This window comes from Doryrhamphus excisus, chromosome 1, assembly GCF_030265055.1.
Source record: "Doryrhamphus excisus isolate RoL2022-K1 chromosome 1, RoL_Dexc_1.0, whole genome shotgun sequence".
NCBI lineage: Eukaryota > Metazoa > Chordata > Actinopteri > Syngnathiformes > Syngnathidae > Doryrhamphus > Doryrhamphus excisus.
The window spans coordinates 34078666-34095040 of NC_080466.1; the positions used below are offsets into that span (position 1 = coordinate 34078666).

A 16375-nucleotide genomic window follows, 5' to 3' on the forward strand; every position below is an offset into this window, starting at 1 on the left:
GAGTGGCCAATTAACCTAGCATGTTTTTGGAATGTGGGAGGAAACCGGAGTACCCGGAGAAAACCCACGCATGCACGGGGAGAACATGCAAACTCCACACAGAGATGGCCGAGGGTGGAATTGAACCCTGGTCTCCTAGCTGTGAGGTCTGCGTGCTAACCACTACACAACCGTGCCGCCTCTATTTACGGTTCTGTAGAATAAAATAATTTTTGGTCGTCAGGGAATGTTTTGTTGTTTGAGGTTAGCGAGATATGAGTCATATCTCATGTCACATGACCACATGTGTCAGCATGTATTATGGTGCAATAAACACGCCAGGTAAAAATACATTAGTGCTTACAGGGCCTTCGTTTAATAATGCATTTGCAAATGGATGTATTCAAAGCGTGTGTGTGTGTGGAGGGGGGCGGGGGGGGGGGGGTACACGTGTGTGTGCTGCTGACAGCCACATTTTGAGTGAAATGACAAAAATGAGGATTTTGGGGGAAACTCTATCCATGGATGCTGTGACGTCCTTTTAGATAAAAAGTGCCAACGTGAGCAAAACCTCCAGAAAGATGGAGTGACAGTGAAGCTGAGCTGTCGGGTAGATTTAGATAAGAAGGTCCTTTCATGAACTTTATTAGGATCCTTAAAGAGACCAACTCCTATTTTCCTACAGTACGTATTCATAGGCTGGCATACACGATGGAGGAGTTCGGTGGAACAGTGTGAAGTGATGTGTGCTGAACTGGCATCGTTCAAGTACAACTGGAACCACTAATGCTGCACTCCAGCCAGTAAAGAACTTACATATACTTATATATACTATCTGGCTCTTATGTAGAATGTAAGAGCTTCTTTTATGAAGCGGCTGATTGGTGTCGTGGAGGGGTTCCCAAACTTTACCAACTCAGGGCCCACTTGAAAATAAAAAAAATGTCAGCGGGCCACCATTGACCTATAAACAGGACATAGACAAAATGCTGTGTTCTCAGAGCACTTAACTTAATAATAATATTGTTATTATTTTTATAATGTTTATTTGTATATTTTGTATATTTATAATAATGAATAATAATAATTGTTATTTTTATATATTATACTATATAATATATGATAATATATTATATTATTATAGAATAGTATTATTATACTATATGATAATAGTAAGAATATTATATTATTATATTAATAATTATTTTAACACTGATTATATATTCTTCTTCTTAGTAGTAGTAGTAGTAGCAGTAGCAGTATTATTAATAGTATACACCACACCTTTATCACCCTGCTTTCATTTCAATCCTGAATCTTAATAATAATAATTATTATTATTATTATTATTATTAGTAGTAGTAGTAATAGTACTAGTAGTATTAGTAGTATTAGTAGTATTAGTAGTATTATAAAAATAACAACAATAATAATAACAATTCTTATTATTATTATTATAACAATAATAATTATTATTATTTATAATAATAATATTAGTAATAATATTATTTTAAATAACACATAATTATTATTTATTTATTAATAATTACATTATTATTATTAGAATTATTATTATATTATTATTATTATTATTATTATTATTCACATGACATGAGATCACAAGGAGGAAGGAGGAAGTGTGGAGGCGTGTAGTGTGCAGAAAGTTAATTTTAATGCATGCACACGCGTGCACACACATACACACATATTGTTCAGTTCCTAATATGAAATTTTTTTAATAATCCATGGTGAAAGAAATAGTTATTTTGATATAAAACGCTCCCTTTTTTTACATTGTTTATGTTGGTATAAATACAGTGGTGTGAAAAAGTGTCCGCCCCTTTCCTTGTTTCCTTTTTTTAGCACATTTAAATGCTTTAGATCATCAACCAATTTTAAACATTTATTAATGATGACACAACTGAATACAAAATGCGCTTTTAAAATTAAACTTTATTATTAAGAAACTATATTTATATATAATTAACTATATAACTATATAATTATTAAGAAAAACAAATCCAAACCTATATGGCCCTGTGTGAAAAAGTGATTTCCCCTCTTTAAAACATGAATTAACTGAGATTAAATTAGATCTTTCAGTGTGGAAAAGGTTATAAAGCCATCTAAAGCTTTGGGACTACAGCAAACCACAGTGAGAGCCATTATCCATAAATGTCGAAAACATGGAACAGTGGGGAACCTTCCCAGCATTGGCCGGCCAACCAGAATGACCTCAAGAGTGCAGCAACAACTCATCTAAGAGGTCACAAAAGACCCCCCCCCCCCCCCCACCCCGTAAGAGATTCATTGCAAGTTATCGCAAACACTTGATTGCAGTTATTGCTGCTAAGGGTGGCCTAATTAGTTATTAGGTTTCGGGGGCAAACCCCTTTTCTAGTTGGGAACTGATATTTCAAGTTCTGATTGGCCAAGGGCTGCCCGGCCCGGCTTAAGACAGGTGGTCGCTCGCCCAATGGGACGCGATCTGAGGGCGCCCATCTGCCACACATCTCGACTTGAGGAAATGAGCGCTGAACCCAAGTAGGCCTAAATGGAATCTATTTTCATTCCCACTCGCGGCGCCCCCAAGAGGGTGGAGGACGTCTTTATATTCTTATCGTTTGTCCTCTAATTGCACACACTTGCATCACCATTGTATCTCATTCATGCACTTCTATAGGCATTCTAGTTTTTAATGTTACATGGGTTCAAAGGTCACATCAGTATGTGATGAAACACCCACAGCACTCAAACATTAGTGCTTTGCACTCCTAAGGACTTTTTTCGAAACTTCTCAGCTGTTAGTGATTGTCAGACATAAAGCATCACGCTGGTTGCCGCTAATAAAGTCGTCCAAAATGCATTTTTGTCTACTTTAAATTCACAGCGGATGCCAATATTAGCATCAGGTGCCTGCATGAATATTCATTGCGTTTAGTCCAAAGCACTCAGGTGTCATTCTGCTGTGCTTGTATCACATTTATTACTTTACATTTTCATTTTACTTGCACTTAAAAGGATCTCGTACTCATTTTCATCACACCCACACTCAGCTTTTTTTATTCCTGCACTTCTAAGAATGTCATTTGTTTTCATGTTTCAGAGGGATTATAAACGATTTTTTTTCATAACAACTTTTCAGCACTTGGATGTTGAAATTTAATACAGCAGCGTTGGTTTGTCTTCTGGCGCCCTCTGATGGTTAAAAGTGTCTCAACAGGCTGTTGGTTTTCAACACAGCACTAATGAGGAAACCAAACAGTAAAAGTGGACAACCGACACGGCTGTTCAAATGAAAAAATGTGTGGCAATAAAGTGATATTTACCAAAATAAACTACTAATTCCAGCTAGAGCAGAGACTTGCCGAAAATCATATCGTTTTCTCACATTTAGACGCTCAAAAAATGCACACACGACACCCCTCAGCAGCCTCCATTATAGTCTACTATCAGGATGATGAGCTAACAGCTAACGTTCATACCAACCTATATATCTTCAAAAATCACAATTTTACCTGACATACCACCAACTAGAGTCAAATTTAGTTCTTATATGTGTGGTATTGTGTTTGAATGAATGACATTGGCATTCTCACCAGTATAGTCCAGCACTTCATTATCGATCCTCATATCGGCAGCAGTTGAGTGCAGTTTAATGAGGTGTCACTCATATACTTGGGCGGAGCTAAGACAGTGCGGCACGTGCGTCATGTGACTTTCCACAAAACGGCAATACAGGAAATACTTGCAGTACCGCCGCATCCTGAAGGGGTCAGCGTGCACGAGCTGGAGGGTCACTGCCGTTTTGTTTTGTTTTTTTCTGGGACTATACACCCAAACTCACCAGGAGGTAATCAGACTTTTGTAACAAAATACCGGCAGCTAGCTAGCACAATGGGTTTACCGCCAATAATGATATTGTAATGACCCTTAGGGGTATTATATGTTATGTGTTGTGTTTGCGCATGTGTTGCAATGGAGAGAGATATGTTCCGGGGTTGGGAAGGAAAAGGTGTGACGGACAGGAAGGGAGGCAGAACCCGCACGTTAGGTAGTTGTAGGCGTAGTTTGAGGCCCCCGCCTTGATATGAAAGTTTAATGTTAGTGCGGCCCGCGCAAAGTTGATATGGATGCTGTATGGTATCATGTACCCAGAAAAAATTATTACGTTTGATTAATGTTCATGTTAAAGGTTAAATAACTGTTAATAGTTATCCTCCCTATCCGTGTGGAAGTGGTAAGTTTTTGGCTATTTAAGTTTAAAGGAAATAACTTGAAGGCTGCCGTTTAGGTCGCTAGCTCTCTAGTTTGCGAGTTAGCATGTGTCTCAAGACCCTGCAGTTGCGCAATATGTTGTAAATAAAAAGAGTATAAATGTGACTATAGTAGTGTTTTGTCATGTCTACATGGCTCTAATAATGCTTTGTTCATTTTAATCTGAAAAAAATAATTTGTCTACCCACCAACTATGTGGTTTCTTAAGTTTTTATTATTTGCCGTTTTATTATTATTATATTTATTTATTTATTACTGATTGATTTTCTTTATTCTTGATTTGTTTATTTATTTTTCATTTTAATTTTGTGCAGAAAAATAAAAATTAAGATATTTGAGAACAGTGGAATGTTTTATCAGAGCTTTTCTTGTAGAAAATTGGAACCAAAGCGAAGTTTTTTAAATTTTTTTGTTTTTAATAAATGCGTTTTTTTTTGTTTTTTTTTGGAAAACCTGATGCGGCCCAGTCTCACCCAGACCCGACCTCCAGTGGCCCCCAAGTAAATTGAGTTTGAGACCCCTGCTTTAGGAGGTGAGGAAGCTGACAAGGCCGCCGCTCTGGATGCAGTCACATCTTTATTGGGATGGGGAGTCATAAAAATGGAGCAAATCTAAAATAAAGATATTAGAAAAGGATAGTGGGTTCATTACAAACATAACGCAGCCTTCGATGGTCCGCTGGAACAAAGTCATGGCACGCAACAGGACACACAAAAAAACAAAACAAAGTTGTTCCAAAGACAAAAGTGGGAGGAGCGACATCTGGGAGGAGATCCTTCATTAAAACCACGACACATGCGCTTCAAATCAGTAGCTTCATAACGACATGTAACACTTTCATTCCTCTTTTTTTTTTCTTCATGGTGTTAATAGAATACATGTGGTACATTTTCACCTTTTTTTTTTTGTAAAACAAACTGCAGTTTGTCTCTGGATTATTTTTCATACTAAAATATATTATTGTATCAATTCAGCCTACAGTCACAATGTGTAACGCTACAATGTGTAATAAATAACCCTAAAAAAAAAATACAAAAATAAGACACATAAATATAAAAAAAAAGCAAAAAATCCTCTAAAGACTAAACCGGAAACCTGTGGAAAAGGTTCTAATACTGGCTTTTGTTAAAAACACACACATAAAATGAAACAAGTGGGTGAAAAAAAAAACAAATACTGTTTTGGTAAAATAAACCACATGAACGTCATGTTGGCTAACGTTTGCCACCTGAAGTGCGGGACAGCTCGCTGCCATTTTTAACCTGAAGACAAGTGCACAAGTCGGAAAAAATCTAGAGCGTAAAAACAAAACAAACAAAAAAACACACAAAAAAAATCTAGAGCGTAGTTGTTGTTAAACGTCAACAACGGTGATTCCATGCTAAAATAAAATCCACAGGTGAGTTCAGTGTGCAACATTTTTCTGCCTTACAAAGCTTCCTCACGATGAAAGCGTCCAAACTCAATAACCAATGCAGATGATTGTAGGCAGAGATGATGGTCACTCTGGGACCGAAAGAACCATATTACATTAATCATTCATTAAAAAAAAAAAAAAAACATAACTTAATAACAACAACTACATGCTTATATTTGGGATTGGGAATGCTTATTGTAAAAAAAAAAATTAAAATAAAAAGTTGTAAACTGGAGCTCTTGGAAAAATTCTTGATGAGCTTTTAATTCCTTATAAAAAAAATATTTAAAAAAATTCATACAATTCTGGGTGAATCCTGGGTGGTGTGCGGCGGCTGTCATGAGCAGGCGGTCAAAGGCGAGCCAACACGGCATTCGAGTAACAGACGTAATAATAGTAGTAATACTGTCCACGTGACAACACTGTTCAATGGCACTTTTAACAGCACGCAGGTCTTGCATAAGGCGGGGGGGGGGGGGGGGGGGGGGGGGGGTTGCCGGCAAGGAGAAGCTCGACCCGATTGAGGAGAACTTTGTGTTTTGTTTTTTTTTCCTTCTTTTCATCACGATGCTAGCATTCCAGGGTCGGCACGCCACAAAGCAGCGCTCTCATCCCGGATTCCTGGAACTTCCCCAGTTTGTTTTCCTTAAGGCTAACAGTCTGAGACTGAAAATGCCGGCTAGCGCGCGAACGTAACACTGGAGGGCGTACGATGGGGTGAGGCGCATATCCGCAGCGGGAATACCATAGTGCAGAGCGTTTTGTTCGTAAAACTCAATAAAATACTGATTTTTAGGAAACATCATTGGCAATAAAAAGATCATATAAACAAGCCGAGCGAGTTAGTAATGGAGCAAAAACAAACAAACAACGTTTATAAACATTTGTAACACTGATTTGCACGGGAAAGAAAAAAAAAGTTTGTGAAGTTCAGGCACACCCGGCGGTTTCAACACAGTAAGTGGACCGTTCTCATCAAAGTGTCCTGAAGGAATTCGCTCATTTGGCGTTTGTCACAGCTTCGTCCGAGGATTCCTCGCTGTCTGACCAATCCCTGATGTTTTTATAGGCGCAGTCCGCCATCTGCTCCAAATTCACACCTGCAGACTCTTCCTTGTCCTCGGGGGATTCCGGCGACTCGTCGTGCTTCAGCTCAACCTCCACCACGCCGCAGGCAAATTCATCCACTTCCATGTCTGCCGCCTCTTTCTTCTTGCCTTTCCTTTGCTCTTCCGCGTCCTGCACCGCGTCCGGCGCCGCGTCTTGCACCGCGTCCGGCGCCGCGTCTTGCACCTCGTCCTGCACCGCGTCCTGCACCGCCTCCTGCACCGCCTCCTGCACCGCCTCCTGCACCGCCTCCTGCACCGCCTCCTGCTCCTCCTCCGCTTCCTCTCCGTCCTCCTCGTCCTCATCGTCGTCATCGTCGTCATCAAAGTTGCCCTCATAGATCTCGCACACGCCGTCGTCCACCTGCACCACCCGCACGTCGTCCAAACACATGGCCTCGTCGTCCTCGCTCTCCCGGCCGTCAGAGTCCAGCTGCGAGTGCGGCATCGGTCCGGGGCTGTCCGACGTCGGGACGTTGGGGTCTTGGCTCAATCCGTCTCTCTTGCAGTAGGAGTAGCGGTGGTTCATGTGCTGAGAGTACGACCCCGAGTGCGAGAAGCGCTTGCCGCATTTGTTGCACTGGTAAGGCTTCTCGCCCGAGTGCAGGCGCGAGTGCTCGATGAGGTGGTGTTTGTGTTTGAAGGCCTTCTTGCAGACCGGGCACTCGTGCGGACGCTTTCCTGCAAAAAGAACATCAAATGTTATCGAAAACGATGCCGCGGTTGCGGTGGCGAGGGCTGCAATTGTGGAAGGTGACGCACCGGTGTGTTCGTATTTGTGCCTGAGCAAGGAGCTGCCCTTCTGGAAGACCTTGGAACAAAGATCACAGGCGTAGACGCCGTTTTCCAGCCGCGCCTTCTTCAGTTCCTTTTGGTCCTCCGCCGTAGACGCGTCAGAGTTTATGTCAGGCGTCTACGAAAAACAAAAACCCATTTAGTTAGCAACGACACCCGCGTGCACGTGAAAGCGTTGCTGTTCTTACCTTGTGTCCGTTGAGGACGACCGTCTTGGCGTTGTCCGCCGTGGCGGCGTACGTGTAGGTGAGCTGCGGGATGAGGATGGTTCGCTTAGCCGAGGTGTTGATGGAGCCCAGGCAGCCCACCGTGCCTTGACCGGTGATGGCCACCAGCGTGGGGAGCTGCGCGGCGGGGACAATGTTGACGGCACTGTGGGTCTGAGGCGTGGTGACGTAGACGGTGCGGCCGCCGACCTGCTCCTTCCGCAGACAGGTCAGGTTCAGAGGCTGCGGCTTTTTGGCAGGGGGCGGGTCTTCCGGCGTGGCGGCAAGGTTTTTTGGGAGGGAGAGATCCAAGGGTTCTGCTTGGGAGTCCTGCTCCGGATCCTCGGGCTCGCTTTTGACGATGACCAGGTCGCTGGCGTTGAGGCTTAATGATGAGGAGTCGGACGGGGAAGCGGATCCGCACTCGGATGAGGCTTTGGCATCTTCTGGTCTCTCTGGTCCATTCTGACTGGAAGAATCAGAGTGAGACTTTGGCGGTTTGGATTCTGCCGTGTCGCTGCTTTTCTTGGCGGAGTTCATCTTCACAAACCATTTCCTGACGACGTCCAGGGGAATACTGACAGAGTCCGAGATCTTCTCCAGCTCTTCCTTGCTGGGGTTGGCATTGGAGGCAAAGTAGCTCTTGAGGAGCGACAGGAGGTCGTCCACAGGGGGTTCCTGAAGCGTGACCCCCGCCTCACTGAGCAAGGCGGCAAAGGAGGGGTCCAGAGCGGCAGAGTCCACGGCCTCCCCCTTGGCCGCCTTGTGGTGCTGGAGCAAGTGCAGCGCCTCCAGGTTTTCGGGACAGTTGTCACAAAGTAAACAAGTACTGTCGCCGTTGGGTTGCGCAACGTCAGCCATTTCGGTCTTCACGGTCTTCTGCATCTGCTGGTCCGGTTCGGTTTCTGTGACGAGCATCGATTCGGGCTCTTCCTTGACGAGGCTGAGGTCGACATTCGGAGTGGGCGGTTTGTCCGTTTTGGTGGGGGTAGGGGCGGCGGCGACGGGGGGAACAGGAGTAAGAGGGAGGTTGTTTTTGACGAAAAGCGACATTGGCTGCGTGGTGGCGGCGGTGGCCGGTGCCGGGCCAATGCTGTAGTTGATGATGATCTTGGTGGTGCCGTCGTGGTCCACGAAGGCGGGCAGGCTGATGATTTGCTGCTGAGGCTGCAACACGGCGCCGTTATTCGTGCCCAGCACCTGCCTGAGCACGTTCCCATCCATGGCCACCTTCAGAACGTTCTGTAGGTCGTTCACATTGATGTTGAGGGGCGGCACCAGGCCCATGGTGGGCAGGACCATGGCCACACCCTGAGGCAGCGTAGCAGGTGCCGCCACTGCCTGCGAGGTCACCGCGTTCGCCACCCCGGCTGGTGCCGCTACGGCCGGCTTGCATGGATGTTCCGAGGGTTCTGATTTGATCTGTGTGACCGGGAGCTGCTCTTGGAGGGGTTTGCTTTCAGGCTTCTCTTTGAGGGCCGGGCGGGCCGGAGCGATGGCGACACGCACGGTGGCGGAGTTGGCGACGGGTAGCTGCACCTTCATGGTTTTGTGAGCCACGCCGTTGGGTGTGACTGCTTGAACGCACTTCTTACTGCTGATGTGGGAGCTGTACGAGCCGGAGTGGGAGAACCTCTTCTTGCAGTTTGAGCATTCGTATGGTTTCTCTCCTGAAAGTGTTAAAACATCTCTTCTTTACTACTCTTCTGTTTTATCTGTACTAAGTGACAGAACTAGATTGGGCTTGGGTTCAAGCTTAGCTAGATACATTCATTCATTTTCTACCGCTTTTTCCTCACGAGGGTCGCGGGGGGTGCTGGTTTATATTCTGCATTATACGTTGGTAGTGTATTGTCTGTTTTATCTACCAATTGCATTGCTGTGTGTAGTTCTTTTGACACCACGACTCGGTGTGTGATCTGGTGACGCCTAACGATTCTTAGCCAATGTAGTATGCCGTACACAGGTACGCTACACTTGAGTACCAGCTAGTGGCTTAAATGTGACGTTATCAATCACATTTATGACATGACACAATGATCTTTGAAATATGTTTGTTTCTTGAAAAAAGGAATCAGGAAAATCAGGAAAAAGTCTTGACTTTTTCCTGATTACGGAGTCCCCACAGCGGTTCTTTTCATCCGCATACTGATTTTGGCTTGAGCACTTTATATTCCCGATGCCCTTCCTGACGAATGGAAATGATGCTTACTAGTAGAGATTCAAACCCGGGGTGTTTGTTCCGAAGTCCAAAACGCTAACCTTAATCATTCATTCATTCTTTCATTCATTTTCTACCGCTTATCCTCACGAGGGTCGCAGGGGGTGCTGGAGCCTATCCCAGCTGTCTTCGGGCGAGAGGCGGGGTACACCCTGGACTGGTGGCCAGCCAATCACAGGGCACATATAGACAAACAACCATTCACACTCACATTCATACCTATGGACAATTTAGAGTGGCCAATTAACCTAGCATGTTTTTGGAATGTGGGAGGAAACCGGAGTACCCGGAGAAAACCCACGCATGCACGGGGAGAACATGCAAACTCTACACAGAGATGGCCGAGGGTGGAATTGAATCCTGGTCTCCAAGCTGTGAGGTCTGCGCACTAACCACTCGACCGCAGTGCCGCCCACAAACTTTTAATTATGAGAGAATTTTTTTATATATCGTACTAAATTGTGTCAGTGTGTGGAGACGGGGGGGGTTGGTGCGCGTCACACTGCGGAGGAGCAATCATCACATCGATGCTCGATAAAACTTAAACTACGACAGAAATGTTTTGCACATGGTTGAATATTTATTCCTTTTAAAGTTGATAATGCCGTTTAAATGTGTGTTTAAGAAAGCTGAATCCTACTGTGTTCAGTGTTTATATTTCAATAAATATTTGTTTAAACTTGAGACCTGCAATATTTGTTATCATTGTGGGTTTACCCGGAGAAAACCCACGCATACAGGGGGAGAACATGCAAACTCCACACAGAGATGGCTGAGGGTGGAATTGAACCCTGATCTTCTAGCTGTGAGGTCTGCGCACTTCCAAGTTCATCATTTTATAAGGCTAATAGATGATTAGAAAAGCCATGTAAAAAATCTCTTACCATGCTGTTAACTACTCCCTTCAGAGAGCAGCACAAACTGGGTCTAACAAGGACAGAAAAACGCTGCACAACTGTGCAAGAAGACAAATATCTGAGAGTGTGTAGTTTAAGACAAAGACGCCTCACAGGTCGTCACCTGGCAGCTGCACTAAATAGTAGCCGTCAAACACCAGTGTCAGTATCAACAGTGAAGCGGCCACTTCAGGACTTCAGACTTCATGGCAGGATTGCCAAGAAAAAGCCAGATCTCAGACTGGACAAAAACATTTCTAAGTGATCCCAAACTTTGGAGTGGTAGTGTATGTAGTCAATTCAATCACAGCGTTCCACTTGTTTGTGTGTTCTAAAACAAGGAATTATTTTCAGTCGTAAAACCTCGATTTCGATGCAAGAACCCTGATGAGTTCTGACAGATATCCAACCTTACATGCAGTTTGTCGGTCACTGTGGCAACGACTCACCGCTGTGAATGCGCAGGTGCTCCTTCAGGTGGTGCTTATACTTGAAGGCTTTGGAACACTCGGTGCACTTGAACTTGCGTGGTCCTCCGACTCCACAGCTCGACTGCGACGTGTGACGCTGAGAGAACCAGAGAAGCCAAATGTCACGAAATATTCTGTGCTAAAAGAACCAGTGTGGCCTCTCCTCACAGTGCAAACTTTTAGCGGGCCCGCTAACTCAAAAGGGAGACACACGGCAGGTGAAAGCACCAACCAGGAAGTGGAAAACACGCCCTGGGCTGCTCCACTGATATAAGAAGAGGCGGAGTTACAGGACAGGCCAGGTGAAGGGGGAGGGTTCAGGAAAGGGTCATTTTTTTCCCAAACAAACTTACTGAAAAAATAATAAATAGGCAACCGCTCTTTAAATATTGACATTAATGTAATTTAATGATGCAGTTGCTGCTACTTTTGTTAATGATTTGCTCTTTTTATTTTTGTCTCTGTGCTCCTTCCTGCAATAGGAAGACGTCTGTTTACCTTGTTAACTATCAACACGGAAACAAAGCAATCACGGGCCACTTTATTAGGCACACCATCGAACAACATCCCACGCGAGTATTCTGCCTATACCAATATAATTGGTATAATACCTCCGAGTATGATTCTACTGCATCCTACTGCATCATACCTGCTCCTTGCTGCCCCTGTGGTGGCTCATGTGCCTCTCCAGCTGCGAGCGGTAAGTGAAGGTGTAGCTGCAGTGTGAGCAGCTGTAGTTGTCCTCGCTGGTCTCGTGGCGGTACTTGATGTGCTCCTTCAGCGAAGCGTTGCGCTTGTAGCCGCGCGAGCAGTACGGGCACGTGTGCAGCTGCGACGCGTCTGGCGTGCCTGTCGGACAGCGTGGAGAAGCAGTTTGGAGCCTCGGTCATTCGTTCCATATATCAAGTTAATTGGAAAAAAAAAACTAAACTGAAACAAGTAGTTTGTTGAAGACTCTAATTCAGGGGTCTCAAACACGCGGCCCGTGGGCCAAATGTGGCCCGCAGGACACTAGTTTGAGGCCCCCGCCTTGATATGAAAGTTTAATGTTAGTGCGGCCCGCACAAGTTTGATATGGATGCTGTATGGTATCATGTACCCAGAAAAAATTATTACGTTTGATTAATGTTCATGTTAAAGGTTAAATAACTGTTAATAGTTATCCTCCCTATCCGTGTGGAAGTGGTAAGTTTCTTGGCTTTTTAAGTTTAAAGGAAATAACTTGAAGGCTACCGTTTAGTTCGCTAGCGCTCTAGTTTGCGAGTTAGCATGTGTCTCAAGACCCTGCAGTTGCGCAATATGTTGTAAATAAAAAGAGTATAAATGTGACTATAGTCGTGTTTTGTCATGTCTACAGGGCTCTAATAATGCTTTGTTCATTTTAATCTGAAAAAAAATATTTGTCTACCCACCAACTATATGTGGTTTCTTAAGTTTTTATTATTTGCCATTTTATTATTATTATATTTATTTATTTATTACTGATTGATTGATTTTCTTTATTCTTGATTTGTTTATTTATTTTTCATCTTATTTTGTGTAGAAAAATAAAAAGTAAGATATTTGAGAACAGTGGAATGTTTTATCAGAGCTTTTCTTGTAGAAAATTGGAACCAAAGCTAATTTTTTAATTTTTTTAATACATATATATATATACATATACATATATATACACACATATATATACACACACATATATATATATACATATACACATATATATATACACACACACATATATTTCATTTACGCCATTTTGATTTACATTTGCAAGTGATCCCAAACTTTGAGCGGTAGTGTATGCGACTTGCATGTTCTCTGGTTTGCGGAAACTTCATGGCTTTGATGTTGATGTGTTTGCTAAGTTTGTTTGAACTGAGTTTGTTGAACTTTAGGTTCAACAAAGACTTACAATTAGTTTCAGTGTTTGCCGAATCACCATCAGAATTAAATCACGTATGCTGTTTGTTGAAGGGGATTTTAATTAATGTTAAGTTTCATCAGCTTCTACAATAACAGAAACTATTCATCCGAGAATATATGAAATATCAATGACTAGTCACAGTTCCACATGTCCAAAAGGAGTAGGAAGAAGCAAAGCTTATTAAATCCTACCCCTCCATCTGGTCCTTTTACAATCACTAACTGTTACATTTGTTCACTTCCTGCTTTCCATAATACATTTTTTTTAATAATGTACCTGGTACCAAAGTAGGAGGTGATATGAGCATCCAATGCCATAATGGGTACCATAGTAAGTGTCAATATAGTGATATATATAGCACATCATGACTGGTTCAAGACTCTTCATCCTTGTATTTAGCAAACATCAACTGCTTGTATTGTTTCTTGAATTGGCTCATCGTTGTGCATTGTTTGATTTCCTTACTCAATCCATTCCATAGTTTGATTCCACATACTGAAATGCTATGGCTAGCATAACGTAGTCCTAGCATAGAAGTGTTTCAAATGTACTTCTTCCCTGAGATCATATTTCTCCTCTCTTGTAGAGAAGTATTGGATGACATTTTTAGCTAATTGCTTATTTTTAGCCTTATGCATCATTTTAGCTGTTTGAAGATGAACTATATCAGCAAGTTGTCATTTTAGAAGGAGTTAGTATTATGAATTATCCTTACTGACCTTTTTTGCAGTACATTTAGTGAGTGAAGATTGCTTTTATAGTTATTAGCCCATATTTCCACACAATAAGTAAGATATGGTAGAACCAGAGAGCAATAAAGAGTGTGGAGTGATTTCTGATTGAGAACAAATTTTGCTTTGTTCAATATTGAAATATTTCTGGCCACCTTATGTTGTACAGTAAACCTCGGATATATCGGACTCGGATATATCAGAAATTCGCTCACAACGGACAGATAAAAAAGAACCAATTTTTCTGTAATGCATTTCCAATAAAAATTCATTGCATATGTCAGATTTTTTATAACGGATTTCGCCTATTTCGGACAAAATCTCCAGTCCCGTTCCAATGCATTTCCATTAAATTTCCCTCTCATATGTCGGATGGCCGCATCGTGGCGCTCCGATTCGCCGAATCGTGACAGGCCGCTATACGACGTCATTTGCAGCGTTTGCAGCGTTGCCTGCGCGTCCAGGTACATTGGAAACATAGTCAAGGAAGTGCCTTTTTATAACGGATAAAATCCGATTTACGCATATACCGGATATAAATCCGATATATGCGTAAAACTGACCGGTATTTTCCGGTATACGCATATAACGGATTTCGCTTATATCGGACAAAACCAGTGGGAACAATTGAATCCAATATATCCGAGGTTTACTGTATATTTGTAATATGAGGTTTCCAGCTCATATTTTCATCATATAGACAAACAACCATTCACACTCACATTCATACTTATTGACAATTTGGAGAGGCCAATTAACCTAGCATGTTTTTGGAATGTGGGAGGAAACCGGAGTACCCGGAGAAAACCCACGCATGCACGGGGAGAACATGCAAACTCCACACAGAGATGGAATCGAACTCAGGTCTCCTAGCTGTGTGGCTTGCGTGTTAACCACCCGTCCACAGTTGATACTCTACACATAGTACACATTTAGAAGTGGCCTTTTATTGTGGCCAGACAACGGCACAGCTACGCCTCATCGGTATCTTGATATTCCACACCTGTGAAGTGGATGAAATATGAATTCACGCTAACGCAGATGAAGTCTCCTGAGTGAAAACAGGTTCCTACGTCTGTATGATACACAATAGACACACAATTAACAAGCGTTACCGTTTTCATCCGCTCCACCCGTCTCTGCTGGACTGTGCTCGTCATCGGGGGCTTCGGGGTAGATGATGGCTGTGTCTCCTTCCTGGAGGATGTCATCCACCAGAGCATCCTTCACTGCTTCATCCTCCTCCACTGCTCCGTCTTCTTCAGACACACACTCTTCTTTCACTGAAAACACCCACACACATTTGTCAAGTTAAAGAAAAAAACAAAACCCCAGTGTTCTGTGACCCTGACAGAGCTTTTCTGTTGTTCTAAGAAGCACCACCAGAGGGCGCCAAAGCTACACTTTCTGCCTTGAAATGTAAACAGATTATTATCATTAAAGTTGAGGAGCAACCAAAAGCTTATACCTGAAGATGCTGAACAGAGTCCAACGTTATCAGTGGTCTGGCTGGTAAGCTCAACTAAGCTAAGGATTTATTCAACCTTAACCAAAGCAGTGTTATTTGAATGTTCCTCCACTTTGAGCTGTGTGTGACAGCCCAACATGCATCCTTGTCCTATGATGGCTGACATAATCCGCCACCTGTTGGTCCAGACGGCAGTTGCGTCACGGTAGATGTGATGCTGTGTGCTTCTCTTTTATAAGCCATGCAGGAAGTGTGTGTGCGTGCGCATGTGCTTAAACTTTTTGGCTGTTAGGAGATTTCCCACATCACCATGGAGACCGGGAATTATAATGAGAGGCAAGAATAGCGCCAAGTGCCACGCCCCTTCCTGCAGAGCCTGGTCAGGGACAGGTGAAGCCGTGTGTGTGTGTGTGTGTGGACAAAGAAGAGGCGGGCCCAAACCGAGCCGAGCCCCTCCCTTCATAACCACATAATCTGTGCTTCTCATGACCTCACCCAAAATTTTCCACATCTGCTTCCTTCCTTTGCTCGGGTCGTCACCTCCACCTGCAGCGTTGGTTCTATGTTCTCTACAGATTTTTGTCGCTTTGGCTCTTTAAGTCCAACAAAACACAACCCACCAAGACAACAACATGATGACGGTATTAGATAAGATATTGTTTTGGATTGTTGATGATGTAGATGTTATGTAGCATTGAACAAGTCAGAGGCAAGTAGGATTTCACTACTAGTTATCCACCAGCAGAGGGTGCAATCTCTCACAGGCCCATCTCGAGTTTCAGGCGATTCCTCTTATCCAGTTTTGGTATAAATCGGATCTTACACTGAAACATTTTATGTTCCAGTGTAGCTGCTTCGGGCGGCACGGTGGACGAGTGGTTAGC

The 16375-nt window shown here is 43.3% G+C and overlaps 1 protein-coding gene across 3 annotated transcripts in view; it reads right to left on the minus strand.

Moving 5' to 3' along the window:
• Positions 1 to 6172: 6172 nt before the first annotated feature.
• LOC131140634 (zinc finger E-box-binding homeobox 1-like) overlaps positions 6173 to 16375 on the minus strand; it is a 32820-nt gene continuing 22617 nt past the window's right edge. For all 3 annotated transcript variants that reach the window (XM_058091252.1, XM_058091244.1, XM_058091261.1), the window contains exons 3-8: positions 15139 to 15306; positions 12018 to 12217; positions 11348 to 11465; positions 7764 to 9451; positions 7543 to 7693; positions 6173 to 7461 (exon numbers count right to left, since the gene is read on the minus strand). In XM_058091252.1, coding sequence (XP_057947235.1) covers positions 6674 to 7461; positions 7543 to 7693; positions 7764 to 9451; positions 11348 to 11465; positions 12018 to 12217; positions 15139 to 15306 — 3113 coding nt within the window. In that variant the 3' untranslated portion in view covers positions 6173 to 6673. The remainder of the gene's footprint in view (positions 7462 to 7542; positions 7694 to 7763; positions 9452 to 11347; positions 11466 to 12017; positions 12218 to 15138; positions 15307 to 16375) is intronic.